General features: G+C 26.1%; 1 protein-coding gene across 1 annotated transcript; it reads left to right on the top strand.

Annotated features, from left to right (window-relative positions):
* Positions 1-5823: 5823 nt before the first annotated feature.
* LOC101495883 (AP2-like ethylene-responsive transcription factor ANT) lies at positions 5824-10179 on the top strand. The gene is made up of 9 exons (XM_004498893.4): positions 5824-6216; positions 6418-6916; positions 7724-7806; positions 7985-7993; positions 8097-8185; positions 8282-8355; positions 8816-8866; positions 8971-9047; positions 9304-10179. The coding sequence occupies exons 1-9, from the start codon at positions 5931-5933 to the stop codon at positions 9930-9932; spliced, it is 1797 nt and encodes a 598-aa protein (XP_004498950.1). The 5' UTR covers positions 5824-5930; the 3' UTR covers positions 9933-10179.
* Positions 10180-14234: the final 4055 nt, after the last annotated feature.

Below are 14234 nucleotides of genomic sequence, written 5' to 3'. Positions count from 1 at the left end.
GAACATATGTATGTCCTTGGAGCTCGTGAAATCCGTATATGCATCTGAACAAAGTATTTTGTGTTTTTTCCTTAACAATAATGTTAGCAACTTATTCATTACAATTTGAATAATGTTGACTAAGTTTTCATAGGCATATAATATATTAGTTTTTTTTTATTGACTTAGTATTAATCTAATTATTGTGTAGGTTATAAAAATCTTTTTTCAATACCACAACATTATTCGACATATATGATGATATTGGTTATAATTTTTATCAATACTTTTTGTTGTTGCCATAATTTATCAAATTAAATCTCAAATACTTAAATGAATCGTTAACACAAAATTAACACGAATATAAATTGTTGTCTTTGAAACTTTCACATACTATTATTGTTTATATTACCTCGTCTCATTTTAGTGATATCACATATTTTATCATCATACGAATAAATAAATCTAAAATTTGTAACTTTAATGTAATGCATAATTTATTTACAGTTAATGTAGTACGTTATTATTGAATTTATACTTCTTTTCAAAATCTATTATACCTTTAAAAGAAATATGAAAATATGGTGTCCGACGTCAATTGGGATGTCCAAATATATTTTCCGACATTGAAATGTATATCTCGTGTAGACATTTTTTGGTTTAACGACTAGTATTAAATGTTAAAGTACAATACTGAAATGACCAATCCATTAATGTAAAAATCTTGAATTTTTAAATTGAATTAGTTATACTATTGGATCGACCAACCAAGAAAAAAATATTGTCTTGAATGACTGATCAAATAGGAGTAATTTCAAGTTTTGAGTGATTTTTTGAAATTTAAGATGAAAATTTGATAAGGATATATTTAGAATGGTGATAAAAGATGAAATCCCTTTAAAATATTTACTCAATCCTAAAATATAAAAACAATAAAACACATGTTATATTTCATTTTACTCCACTCCACTCCACTATATTATATTCTCCTCTGATCCTCTCCATTCCGCTGAATTAAAAATATCCAAGCAACTTAATTTTTTCTCCAAACTTTTTGTAAATGGGCCTCTATAATAAAAAGACCCAAGTTACCGTTTCTAAGCTAATCATTCATTTATTTTTAATTTAATGAGATCATTTCATCAAAAATGGATTTAATATCCTACATTTTAACTTGGTCAGCTTGACATGTTATTTTCGATGGGTTACATGTACCATTTGTTGTTGGGTAAATGGTTTGGATTTATAATTGGAGTAACTTTTCCGCTGCTTGTAAATTATAATGACTCAATTATTTATCCAAAGGCATTTCTTTATTTATTTCTTTGCTTAATTTTAAATTCTTTTGAAAAAAAAAAAAATATACCCTCGCTTTGAAAAACGGGGGGTTACAGATCCTCAACCCGAGGACGATTACAAACTGTGTATTATCAAGCTTCACCAAGCTTACAATCAATTTTCAAATATTTCCAAGTTTCACTCACTAGGAAATTACAAAGTAGAATGAGAGTGATTGATAGTTAATACTTTCTCAAATGATATACAAAGATATAATGTAGGATCAAAGAAAGTAAGAAGAGAGGATGTGATTTGCTTCTTGAAAGCTTTAAATGCTTGATCTTTTTATGCAATTGTGTTGTGTGTCTTCCAATGGAGAGCTTGTTTGCATTTTATAGTGATCCAAGCCCTTGATGACCGTTGGAAATCATTTTTCAAAGGATCCAAGGTTTTTCATCATAATTACAGAACTGTCATTCAGCTTGTTAGGCCAGGCAGAACCCATCCTCACGCAGCACATCTTTGATCTTGACATGTCCTTGCTTTTTCTCTTTAATCAGAGTGCAAGGTTGTTTCTTTGACCATGTGAGCTGCATTTTTTGAAGACTTTAAGGTCTAAGTTGATTTCACCTTTTGAGGTGATGTTGACAAGAGAGAAAAAGACACCCTATGACATAGGACTGTCATACTCAGTCCGAGGATCAGATCTGGCAGCAACATGTGATCTTCCATTTTTGACTTGTTTCAAGTTGCCTTTTGTTAACTTGACTTCTTCATGTATTAAAACGTGCAAGCCCAATAAATGATCTGATTTTAGCCTTTGCACATGCTTGATGGGTTGCTTTCAACATAGATGGTCCATCCTCAGCCTATTCTGCCATCCTCATAGATTTAGATCTAGCTATTCTTGTCCTTTTCCTTTTGGCCTTCTAACTTTTATTTCAAATACTATTTCTTTGACTTAGTTATATATTTCTTTAATGAATAAAAGCATTTGTACTGGTGAGGACATAACTTGGGCAGATCTGGAGATTTTCCACTTTGCAGCCCATCCTCGCGAGGTGTTCTTGATCATATGCCATCCTCACGTGGTTTTCTTGATCATAAGCCATCCTCTCGTGGTTTTCCACCCTAAGACCAAAATTATATTTTCCTTCTTTTTGCCTTAATGATTAATAACCTATTATCTTATATGAATACACTCAAGAGCACATGTTAGTCATTAACCATAATCATAATCTCTTAAATAATTTTGTTATCATTAAAATCATTTGAGAGATTTTGTCTCAACACAAAAACCGTACCTCTCACCAAAATTTATAGTACTTCAAATTTTTATTTTTCTAAAAAATTTGGTATTTTTATATACTACCAAATATTGTATTTTTAAAATTTACGATGATATAATGTGTGCTTCAGAAATTTTAAAGTACAAAATTTATGAAAATGTACATTATGTACAAGAATTTTCACCAATAAAATTCTGGTAGTTAATAATTATCCGAAAAAATTAAGTCTTGAAATTTTTTATAATTAATTTTATTCTATCAATTTGAAATTCCGATATATAATTTTTTTATTCTAGATTTTTTTAAATGAGTTTCACCATTCAAATAACTTATTTAAATATTTCTTTTTTCTTTCTCAATTAGACATTTATCGTTCGACCTTTTTCAATCTATTAAATTAAATACTAGTGACTTTTTAATAACAGTGAATTAGTAGATTAACTATTTCAAATCAATAAAATTTTTAAAATCACAATACTTTAACCTCACGATTCATAAAATAAAAATTAAGACCTCCTTAATTGGGACATGTCAATTGTTCCATTTAAAATTTAAATTTTTTGATAATTATATTTCAATATTAAAAATTTTAAAAAGTGAAATTTTTAGTTGAAGACAACTTATAAAAAGATTTAAATTTTTTGTTTAAAATAACTATAAAAAAAATTCATTTTCTAAATAAATTTTTTAATATTGGTATATCATTTTAAAATTCCGATTAGAGAAATTTATAAAAAAATTACTTTTCGGATAATTTAAAAATGCGGAATTAGAATTAACATATTCAAATTTATTTTAATTGTTACTATTATTTAAAGATATTCTAATAATTTAAAAGATAAAATTATGAATGAATAGATACAAATGAAACTATAGAGTAAAAAATTCAATTTTCTAATTTGATTTTCTTGTTTCTTCAGGAATCCTATTAGTATCGCGTGGGTTTGATGTATTGTTAAACTGTTGATTACTATCTCGATCTTTAATCATAAAATATTATTAATTTGTCTTTTTGTGTTTGTAGGGAGGAGGTGCAAATATGAAATAGTAATTAGCAGAAAATAGAGAATAGAGATGGTTTGAAAAGTTAGCAGAAAATGTAGTGGATGGCATAAGAATAGGCATAGAGTAGGTGTACTGTCTGAAGTGACCTTATGAGCAAATATGTCCTGCATGTCAAGTCTATCTAAGCCCTACACTCTGCAATGCAATCTTCTCACTCTAAACTTTACATAATGGATTTTTCTTATCTGACCCACTTCCACTAGCTAGATTCAGCTACTACCACACTATGAGCTTCATAGAAATCAATTTTCAAAGTTAGTCAAAAAAAAGAAACAATCAATTTTCAAGTTACAAACAAACACAAAAGACAGATCACAAAAATATTTATTTTCTTATATAAAATAGTTTGATCTTTTCTTATATTTATTTTATAAAAATTTTAATTTCTTGAAGATAAATATCACCGTTTATTCAATTTGAATACTTAGTAAATAAATACGATAAATTATTCATTCATACTATTAATTGAACAATAACAATAAGAGTCAGATGTTAGACTTATTTTTTTATAACGACCACTCAATTAATACTTAGAATAAGTGTATAAAAATTCTTATTCCTTAATTACTAGGTTTAATTATTATGAAAGATAAAAAATTAATATTTTTTAATATATTTACTTTGAAATTATTATATAAAATGTGTCTTCTTTTTTTTCTTCATGAAACTGTAAGATGATATATAATTATATAAAGTTTTTTTTTTTCTCTTTTAAGATGTCAGTTGGAATACGATTATTTATATTTAATATATTTTTATTTGTTAAAAAATAATATATTATACATTTACAATGTACAACCTCTTAAAGAGATAAATGAAATAGATTTCAAATAGTTGTATTTTTAATTTATAATTTAAAAGATACAAAAATAAAACATTTTCATATATTAATTTTAAAATAAAGTATATTAACTTTTTTTAAAAAGTATATAAATGAAAAAAATTCCATTAAAATATTAATATATTTGATTATAAATTATATATTAATTATAACATTGTTTTACTATTTTTTTATATTTTATTTTAAATTATGTATAACAATATTATATTTTTAGAAGTAAATTTTTATAAATATTTAAATAATTAAAGATTAGAATTATTTTTTTAATTTTCAGTAGATGATTCAAAATAATTTCTAAAAATATAATATTATATTATTTTTTATTATAAATTAAAAAATTACTTTAAAAAAATCGAAGATGATTTTATGAGAAACTATTCAAATATAGTTTCTCATTATTTAAAAAAAATAGTTTTTCATTATAAATGTTCTTTAATATTTCATTATTTAAATTAATTTTCAATAATAAAATAAAATATTTAAATTAATTTTTATAAGCTATTTAACCACCTTCTCTTTTGAAAATATATTTTTAATTTTTTTTAAAAATATTATAAAAAATTAAAATAGTTTAAAAATTATTTTATAAAATATTATAACAAACAAATCTATTATCTTGAATGAAATCAAATTAAGAAAAATGTTTAATAAGTATATTTGAATATATTTTTTTGTTACAGAGCTAAAAGTAAAAGAAAAGCAGAAGAATAAAGAAAAAGATTATTCTCCCAAAAAGAACGTTCCTAAAGAATCCGTATGAAGATAATTTTGAGAATCGAGGGAGGGCGATTGTGGATTATGAAATCAAAATTGAAATAGCAAAATAATTCCCTTCTCACATAATGTAAGAATTCTTAGCGATCCAAAATAATCTTAAAAATAGTCGCTTAAGATTGTTTTTAATTTTCAATTGAAATAATATCAATTTTATTAAAACTAAAAAAATAAATATATGCTTTGTATTCAATTAACATAAATTGTATCACATTTTATTCATAAAAATAAAAGAAAATTATGTATTATTATTTCTGAAGAATATCATTGATTATTATAAAAAAATTTAATAATCTTATCAATTATAAAAATAATATAAAAATTATTTTATTTTAAATTAAATATATTTTTAATTTTCATAGATTTACGATATCTTTCGAATTTAATCTCTAATTTTTTATCTAATTTTATTCTATATTTTGATTAAAAAAACTTTAAATACTAATATTTGTATTGTCTCAAAGTAATTTTATAAAATAAAATAAAGATTAAAAGCCAATAACTTTTTTTGTAAAGTCTGAACTTAAAAATTCCTAATTTAGTATGAAATAATAAATAAAAAACTAACCTTCTATGATTTGTTTACTTGCCAATCCATCATTGACTTGTCTTGCTTTCATAGATACAAATAGCAAGTTCAAAATCTAACCTTTTTTTGCAAACAAGTAGTAAGAAAAAAAAAAAAAGAAAAAAAAAACAAGAAGATGAAATCTATGAATGATAGCAACATTGATGACGAACACAATCATAACTGGTTGGAATTTTCTCTCTCACCCCACATGAAAATGGATCATCATTACTATCATGAAAACCAACAACCTTCTTCTTCTCTTCTTGTTCCCTCAAACTTCTACATGTCACCTTCTTCAATATGTCATGGTTTTGGAGAAAACACTTCCTTTCATCATTCTTCTTTGTCTATGATGCCACTTATATCTCATGAATCACTTTGCATCATGGATTCTTTCACCACATCACAAACACAACAAGGTTTGTCTTTTTCACATCTTTTTTTGCCTTTCTTTCTCTTCACTTTAATTTGTAAAATAATCATTAATGTTATTGTAATTTTAAAAATAAAATATTAATAATAATTTTTCGTTTTTCAATTTTTTTTTTTAAAATAGAAATTTTGCATTCAAAATTTTGTTATGACCCTTTTGAAAAAGATTATCTTCATGATTGTTTTAGTGATGCTGCCAACTTCATCTCCAAAACTAGAAGATTTCTTAGGTAGTGCAACTATGGAAAATCATCATGAATATGAAGGAAATGAAAGAGAAAGAATGGATTTAAGCTTAGACAGCAATATTTACTATAACAATAATAATGAAGGACAAGAACATTCTTCATATTATTCAGAACTTGCATGTCATGGAATAATGTATCATGAATCATTGTTGGAAGAGGAAAACATTTCTTGCTTCATGAATAGTGTTGGTAGCAATAATATTGAAGATTGTGTTGGAAAAGTTAATGATGGTTGTGGTGAGTTAAAATCTTTAAGCCTTTCAATGAGTCCTGGCTCTCAATCAAGTTGTATCACTGTTCCAAGTCATGATGATTCAATGGCTGTTAATGTTGAAGCTAAAAAGAGAGGGAATGTTAAGGTTGGTAAGAAGCAATCTGTTCATAGAAAATCTATTGATACATTTGGTCAGAGAACTTCTCAATACAGAGGAGTTACAAGGTTAGTTTCATTTTAACACCTTTTAATTATTCAACTAACCTTTACTTTAGAAATTTGAATTTTATTTCACCCTTTTGAGTAACCTTTTGTTAGTGTTTCTCATTACTTATCTTCTATTTTGATAGAGTTTGTTGTAGTTTTACTTTTATGAGCATGGCCAAGCATTTTGGATATACAACTTGATTATAAATGCTTTCATTGTTAGTACTTCTATATAAGTAATTTCTATGATGAAAAGTAAAATAAGTCACATTGTTTTAAAATAAGATCTTTTTGGGAGTTAATGGAAACTATTTAGTAATTTTCATTATTTTTTTCAATTGAGTTTTCAATTTAGTGGTAAGAGTTTTACTCAATAAGTTCAATTGACGTAGTTCTATCTTTGATCGATCGGTCCAAAAATATGTAGAACTTAATTTTTGTTTTATAATTGTTAAGATTGATATAAAATATGGACTGTATGAGCTTTGATCAAATGATTAATGATGTCTAATTCCGTAAATGGAGTAAATTTCAATTGCAAGGAAATTGAATCTTCAAAGTATATAGTTCAAATCCTCTAGGGACTTTTGTAAAATGGCTAATAGTTCACAATTGATCCACTTTAAAAATTTGATTTCACCCGTTTAAGTAACCTTAATATTGTTGTGATTCACTTTACTTATCTTCAATTTAATTCCACCATAAAATGTTTGGAACTTTTCTAGTCAAATTTGTGTTAGTTCTACACTTACGATCATTGGCATTTTTTTTTTTTTCGTTTCAAGTTTGTGGTGAATAATTATTTCTTTGTTCGTTTTGTATTAGGCATAGATGGACCGGTAGATATGAAGCACATTTATGGGACAACAGTTGCAAGAAGGAAGGGCAAACAAGGAAAGGAAGACAAGGTTAGTCACATAAAAAATATGAACAATTTTGTTACATTGTTATTATTATTATTTATATTGGAGTACACTTTTTTCTTCTGCAAATTTTGGTCCATTATTACGAATTGTGTCCACTAACTATGACATGTCACATGTTCACATATTTGATGACAAATCAACAAATCATTGTACATCGAAGTTTATTTGGGTAAGTACTAAGTCCTTTTTAAAATATCTTATTTTTTACCAATACCCTTGTCATTATAAATTGATATATATGGTAAATTTTTGTTTGTAAAAAATTACTTAAGGTGGCTATGATATGGAAGTGAAAGCTGCAAAAGCATATGATCTTGCTGCTCTAAAGTATTGGGGACCTTCAACACATACTAACTTTTCGGTTTGTTTCAAATTCTAGGAAAATTTTCACTAGATTTGTACTCCTTGAAGTCACATCTTCTTTTTATTTTAATTATAATTATATTCTCTTTGGCAGCTAGAAAATTACCAAAATGAACTTGAAGAGATGGATAACATGAGTAGGCAGGAATTTGTTGCCCACTTGAGAAGGTATGAACATTGATTAATTGGTCGTTATTACTCTATCTATTTTAAAATAAGTGTCATTTTATAAAAATAAATTTTGTTTAAAATAAGTGTTTATTTTTGCAATGTAACATCAATTAATTTATTTAAATTTTACCATCAAATTAAAATATTGTGTGATCACTTTTCAAATTATTATATTGTACTTAACATTTATAATAATTATATTCTACTAAACATTTATAACCATTGTTAATAGTCAATAATTTATTGTTGTTTTTATTAATTTTTGTGAAATTTTTTTAAACATTTATAAATATCTAAGTATAGAGATATTACGTTGTTACAAGCTACTCCATTTGATCATGAATATAAAAGAAAATAAAATGTACAAAAATTGATATAATTGATTCAAAATTTTCTTGTTTTGCTTAATATGATATAATGATGAATTGATGATACTAAGTTTTTGGTTGTTTTGTAGAAAGAGTAGTGGGTTTTCAAGGGGTGCATCAATCTATAGAGGAGTGACAAGGTTATTCATTTGATTTTAATACATGTTATTTTTTGTTTTCATCTATGTATAAGAAAAACAGAATTTGAGGTAACTAAGTAACTTTACATGTGAATGTTATGCAGGCACCACCAACATGGTAGATGGCAAGCTAGAATAGGCAGAGTTGCAGGAAATAGGGACCTTTATCTTGGGACATTTAGTAAGTCCTTCCTAAGACTACCATTCTACTTGTCTGTCTATCTATTTATTCTACTCATATATACTAAACTAACTAGGAATTTTTTTTATATATAAATAAAGGCTTGGCATAAAAATGTTTAGAAAAAATGTTTTTAACCTCTAAAATTATTGGTTACTTGATGATTGTGACAAAAAAGTAATCAAAAATTTATTTAAGTTCATGAAATTATTTTGTATAAGAAAAATTATTTTTTTTGTTGTTGAATAAAATTCAGGCACACAAGAGGAAGCAGCTGAAGCATATGATGTAGCTGCAATTAAATTCCGTGGCCTAAATGCAGTGACAAACTTTGTGATATCAAAATACAATGTTGAAAAAATCATGGCTAGCAACACACTTCTTGTTGGTGAACAAGCTAGAAGAACAAAACAAATTAAGGATACTAGTGAACCAAAAACCAATGCCAAAAGTCCAATTACAAATAGTGAAGAAAAAATTGAAGGTGGGAACCAAAATATTGAAAATGGTTGGAATATGTCCCCACAACAAGAGTCAAATACATGTGACCAAAAAACTGTAAAGTGTGGAAATTTTAGAAATTCTACTTTCTCTATGTCCCTACAAGATATCATTGGGATTGATTCAATAGGATCTAGCCAAGTTATGGTAGATGATTCTCCCAAGATGATAAGGACTCATTTTTCAAACTCATCTTCACTTGTGACTAGTTTAAGTAACTCAAGAGAATGCAGCCCTGACAACAAAAGTACTGGCCCCACAATGCTTTTTCCTAAACCTCCAATTGGGTCAAAAAATTTGAACCCTATTGTTACTACTAGTGTTACCTCATTGATTCCCTCAATGTCTTATTTGCCAGTTTTTGCTCCTTGGAGTGATACTTAGTATTATTAATATTGTCAAAAGTTACACTTAGTAACTTCAACAAAATTAAGATGAGATTATAATTTTGTTTAATTTATTCTCGATGGAAATGTCAAGAAATAGTTGATGTAGTGGAATGATAAGATGGATTTTGAAGTTTTGCATTTAGAATATAAATTTGCAAATTATGTTAAGGAATTTTGGAGATTGGTTAATGACTTAATGTAATGGACGGTGGGGGCAGGCAATTTATTTTTATTTATTGTGACATCTTTTTGTATGCTAGTGGAACAAGATCTTTCAAATCATAGTTTTATTTTTGGCTCTTTAATATTTTGAAATTTTTATTGGATGTGAAAATATGGTAATATGATGGAAACTGGAAAAAGTTATTAAGAGGAAGAGTAATGATTAAATTTCAAATCACTGAAATGAAATGATGTTTTGACAATTATTTGTAATGGGCCTTACATTATTGAATATGCTTTATTTGGTGATGTACCTTTAATAGGTGTACTAAGTACAAAAAAACAATTTGATGTTTGACTACAATGCAAAGAGGCCTCTCATTTACTAGTATAGTTATTTCGTTGTTTTTTAAAATGTTAAATAGTTTTTTTTACTAGAAATATTTGTTTGGACACACAAATATATAAAAATTAAAAGAAAAAATATTTCAAGTAATATATGGTTAAGTTTTTTTTAAATTAATTTTATTATTTGTGAGTATGTCCATGTCCATAACATTTTTAATTTAAATTTGTTTCTGTATAAGATTTACTCCTATATCTTTTTAGACTCGTAAGTGTTTAATAGTCATAATATCATTTCTATTAAAAAATTAATTTTTTTTTTATAAATCAAAGTATCGTTGTTTTATTGTAGAGACAAATATTGAGATTTATTTAAAGAGACTACTGTCTAACTGTTTGTCAAATTATTAAAAGACTCAAATATTTGGTTATATTCTCATAAAGTTAATAGGAGATATCAAATAATTTTGATAGCTTTAAAAAAGTTGAATGATAAAAAGTCGAAGATTTAATCTCAAAATGATATTAATCGTTAAAAAAATCATACCAAGTTGGCATTTTTTTTTAATCTTAGTACTTAACACATAGCCGTCATCATTCTAAAAGAAAAAAGGTTGTCTTAAATAAATTTTCTTACACTAAAGTTTTTGTCTAATTGCCATAATTAGATGGGGACATCGCTTAGTTTTTTTTGTGGTTAAAAATTTACGCAACTTCTCTTATTCCATTGCTAAATCTGAATTTTAGAAAGAGATTGATGTTTTGGGACGTAAAAAGCGATTCCATGTCTTGCTGTATGTAATGTAGCACATGTTTACTTTGAGAGCTTCTATGAACATTTACAAAAATTAAAGAGTTTTATACAATTTTTTCTACAAATTACTAAATTAATGATTTTTTTTTATAAATTAAAAAGTTATTTATTGACAACATTTGTATTTGATAAAATATTATTTTATATAAAAAAATATCATTTTGCTACATTTTATAAATAAAATTTATTAATGAGAGTATAAAGAGTTCTTAAAATTCATATACAAATATAACATACTAACCACTTTGGAGACAACCCAAATGATTTGAATATTAAGAAGCAAAATATAAATTAGAAGTACACTTCTTTCTAACATAAACCAAGACTAAGATATTTTTCAGACATTATCGATCACAACAACTACATCACAAGCTTAATTAAACTCTTTTATTTTTTGTGACATCTCCCTCAACCAATTCTCTAAATTGAGAGAAGTAGTCAACATCAACATATCTCTCCATATCAATAGAATACACTCGTAAAAGAATCTTACACCAATCAAGTCAAGTTAGTAATAGGACAAATAAAAAAATATACCAAATCAAGTTAGTAAAAGGTCATAAATAAATAAAAACATGATTGACATACTCGATCTCCTAAAAACAAAAGACACAACATATATTTAAAGGTACATACATGTAAGACATTTCTCTTCTCAAGCTCTAATTTTGTAGGCAACCGTTCTAATAACAAGCTCCAACCAAACACTTGTACTTCTTATGGTACATTTTAGTTCCATAATTAATCTAAGGCCATCTTCAAACTTTCCCTCATCATCGACATATGTGGTGAATCATCAATTGCTTTGTAACACGACACCACATTCCATTGTTTATAAGCATTATATTAATTTTTTTTTATCGCAAAAATATTTAATATTTATTATTATGAGTAATAAAAATTCAACAAGTTATAGCTCAACTGACAAATACTGATATTATAAGAATGAACATCATATTACGGATTCGAACTCGGAACTTTGCAGTTGTGTGAATTAATTATAATTATAGCATAACTACATCTGCAAAAGTGTTTCTAAGGAAATTAATATATTTGTCTTCTATCTAATCATAACTAACTTATAACTATCTTAATCTAATTCTAACACATATCTAACTAAAAATGCAATACAAGAAAATAAATGAAAATATAATGTAACTAATGAAAGAAAATTATATAAAAAAAAAAAAAATCATACAAGTTGTAATCATGCCGGTTGAACAAGAAAGTTCATGTAGATAGTGCTAGCGGCCGTCGAAGTCTTATATTTACTTTGAGCTAAGTCTTCTACGACACTCACTCTAATATAAAATCAAGAATCACAATTTTGGATCTTCAATGCCAAATTTAGCTAACAAAGTTTAACCACCATAGGGTGAAAGCACAAAAAAAATGAGAAATACCTAACCACCATAAAGTAGAAGAATAAAGAGAATAATAATTACTTTACTACCATAGGTTAAAAACACAAAGTGAAAGTCAATAATAACTAAAAATAATGAAACACATCACTAAAGAAAATAATGGTTAATCAACAATAAAACCTTTAAAAAAATCATATCATGAATCTCAATCCATCAATTTTTAATCATCAAATAAGTTTAAAGAAAATACAACCTATAGCAAAAACCATCCAACTTTCACCTAACCTTAGCAAAAATTTGTTGAATCTACTTGAATATTGATTATTTGTCAGAACAAGAGTGCGATGAATAAGAGTAAAGAGGAAACTAGAACCAACTAAAAACTTGATATAAAATCTCAAAAAATCAATTAAAAACGAATAGTAAAAATAAATCAATGAAGTTTTAATGAAAAATTTTTCAAGAAAATGTTGAGAAAGAATGTAGTAGAATAATTATTACTCTGATATTTAGTTGAATCCAAAAAAGAGATAAATAATTAAAAAAAATGTATATATAAAATTTGAAATGATAGTGTGAAGATTTATGATATAATACATCTTTCTAACTAACTCTAATTGTTACTAACTATTGCTATTCTTAATTGGATCATAATTAAGATAACAATAATTAGTGTATGAATAATTATTATTGTATCATAATTAATTATGATTGACTATTAATTATTTCTCTTTTTTTTAGCTTCATTTTCATTCTAAACATTTACACTCCTTTTTTTTTATGGTTCTCGTCACATTATCCTAATTAATATCTTCTTTATTTTTCACTCTCTTCATTTTTGTTTGTTATTATAATTTTAAAAATATAAATATGATGATGTTGAAGTAACAATGTCGATTTACAAGAAAGGGGGTTTGAATTGTAAATGCACCTTTTTAAAAATTCCTGTTAAAAACTTAAGAAAATAACTCAAGATTGATCTTGGTTGTGAAAACAGAAAACGGAGAACGTTCTTGGTTTTAACCCGAAAACGGAGAACGTTCTTGGTTAGTTAAAATCAATAGTTCAGTTTATGTAATTAACTTGATAATCAATCAAACTGAAAGTAAATAGATAAGGGAAGAAATACCACACAACGATATATCCTAGTTCACCCAACTCGGGTTACGTCAAGTCCTCACAACCGTGAGATTTTCAACTAAGTGTTTAAAACAAAGAACTTTCTTGGTTTTACAGCACCTAGCTTAGATCAACCTTGATCTGTTTTAATCTCTATTACTTTCCACCCAGAAAGCAACAACAACACCTATCTAACTTTGATAGGATTCAATGCAATCTAAACAAACTATAAAGAAACTCTTATAGTTTGAGTTTTTACAATAAGATTGATTTTGACAGAATCTAAGATATCTCAACTCTTGTTTGAGATTCGATTCTTAACAAAGAAATCAATAGCAATATCACAGTGAGATAGAATTGATCAGAACTGATTGCTTTTTGTGAAAATGAGAATTTCAAGTATGTGAATGATTTATGAGAGTTTTATAGCACTTGAAGTTCTTGTTTGATCCTGGGTATTGGCCTTCTATTTATAGGCATTAGAGGCCTTTAA

This window comes from Cicer arietinum, chromosome 4, assembly GCF_000331145.2.
Source record: "Cicer arietinum cultivar CDC Frontier isolate Library 1 chromosome 4, Cicar.CDCFrontier_v2.0, whole genome shotgun sequence".
NCBI classification, from domain to species: Eukaryota; Viridiplantae; Streptophyta; class Magnoliopsida; order Fabales; family Fabaceae; genus Cicer; species Cicer arietinum.
The sequence above is the reverse complement of the archived record's forward strand: the minus strand, read 5'-3'. Positions and strand labels throughout refer to the sequence as shown.

Bases quoted from the DNA above. Each gene is read 5' to 3' on its own strand.
- LOC101495883 (XM_004498893.4), top strand. From the start codon at position 5,931: ATGAAATCTATGAATGATAGCAACATTGATGACGAACACAATCATAAC. The intron at 6,217-6,417 runs GTTTGTCTTTTT...TGATTGTTTTAG, and splicing joins CACATCACAAACACAACAAG to TGATGCTGCCAACTTCATCT. The intron at 6,917-7,723 runs GTTAGTTTCATT...GTTTTGTATTAG, and splicing joins CAATACAGAGGAGTTACAAG to GCATAGATGGACCGGTAGAT.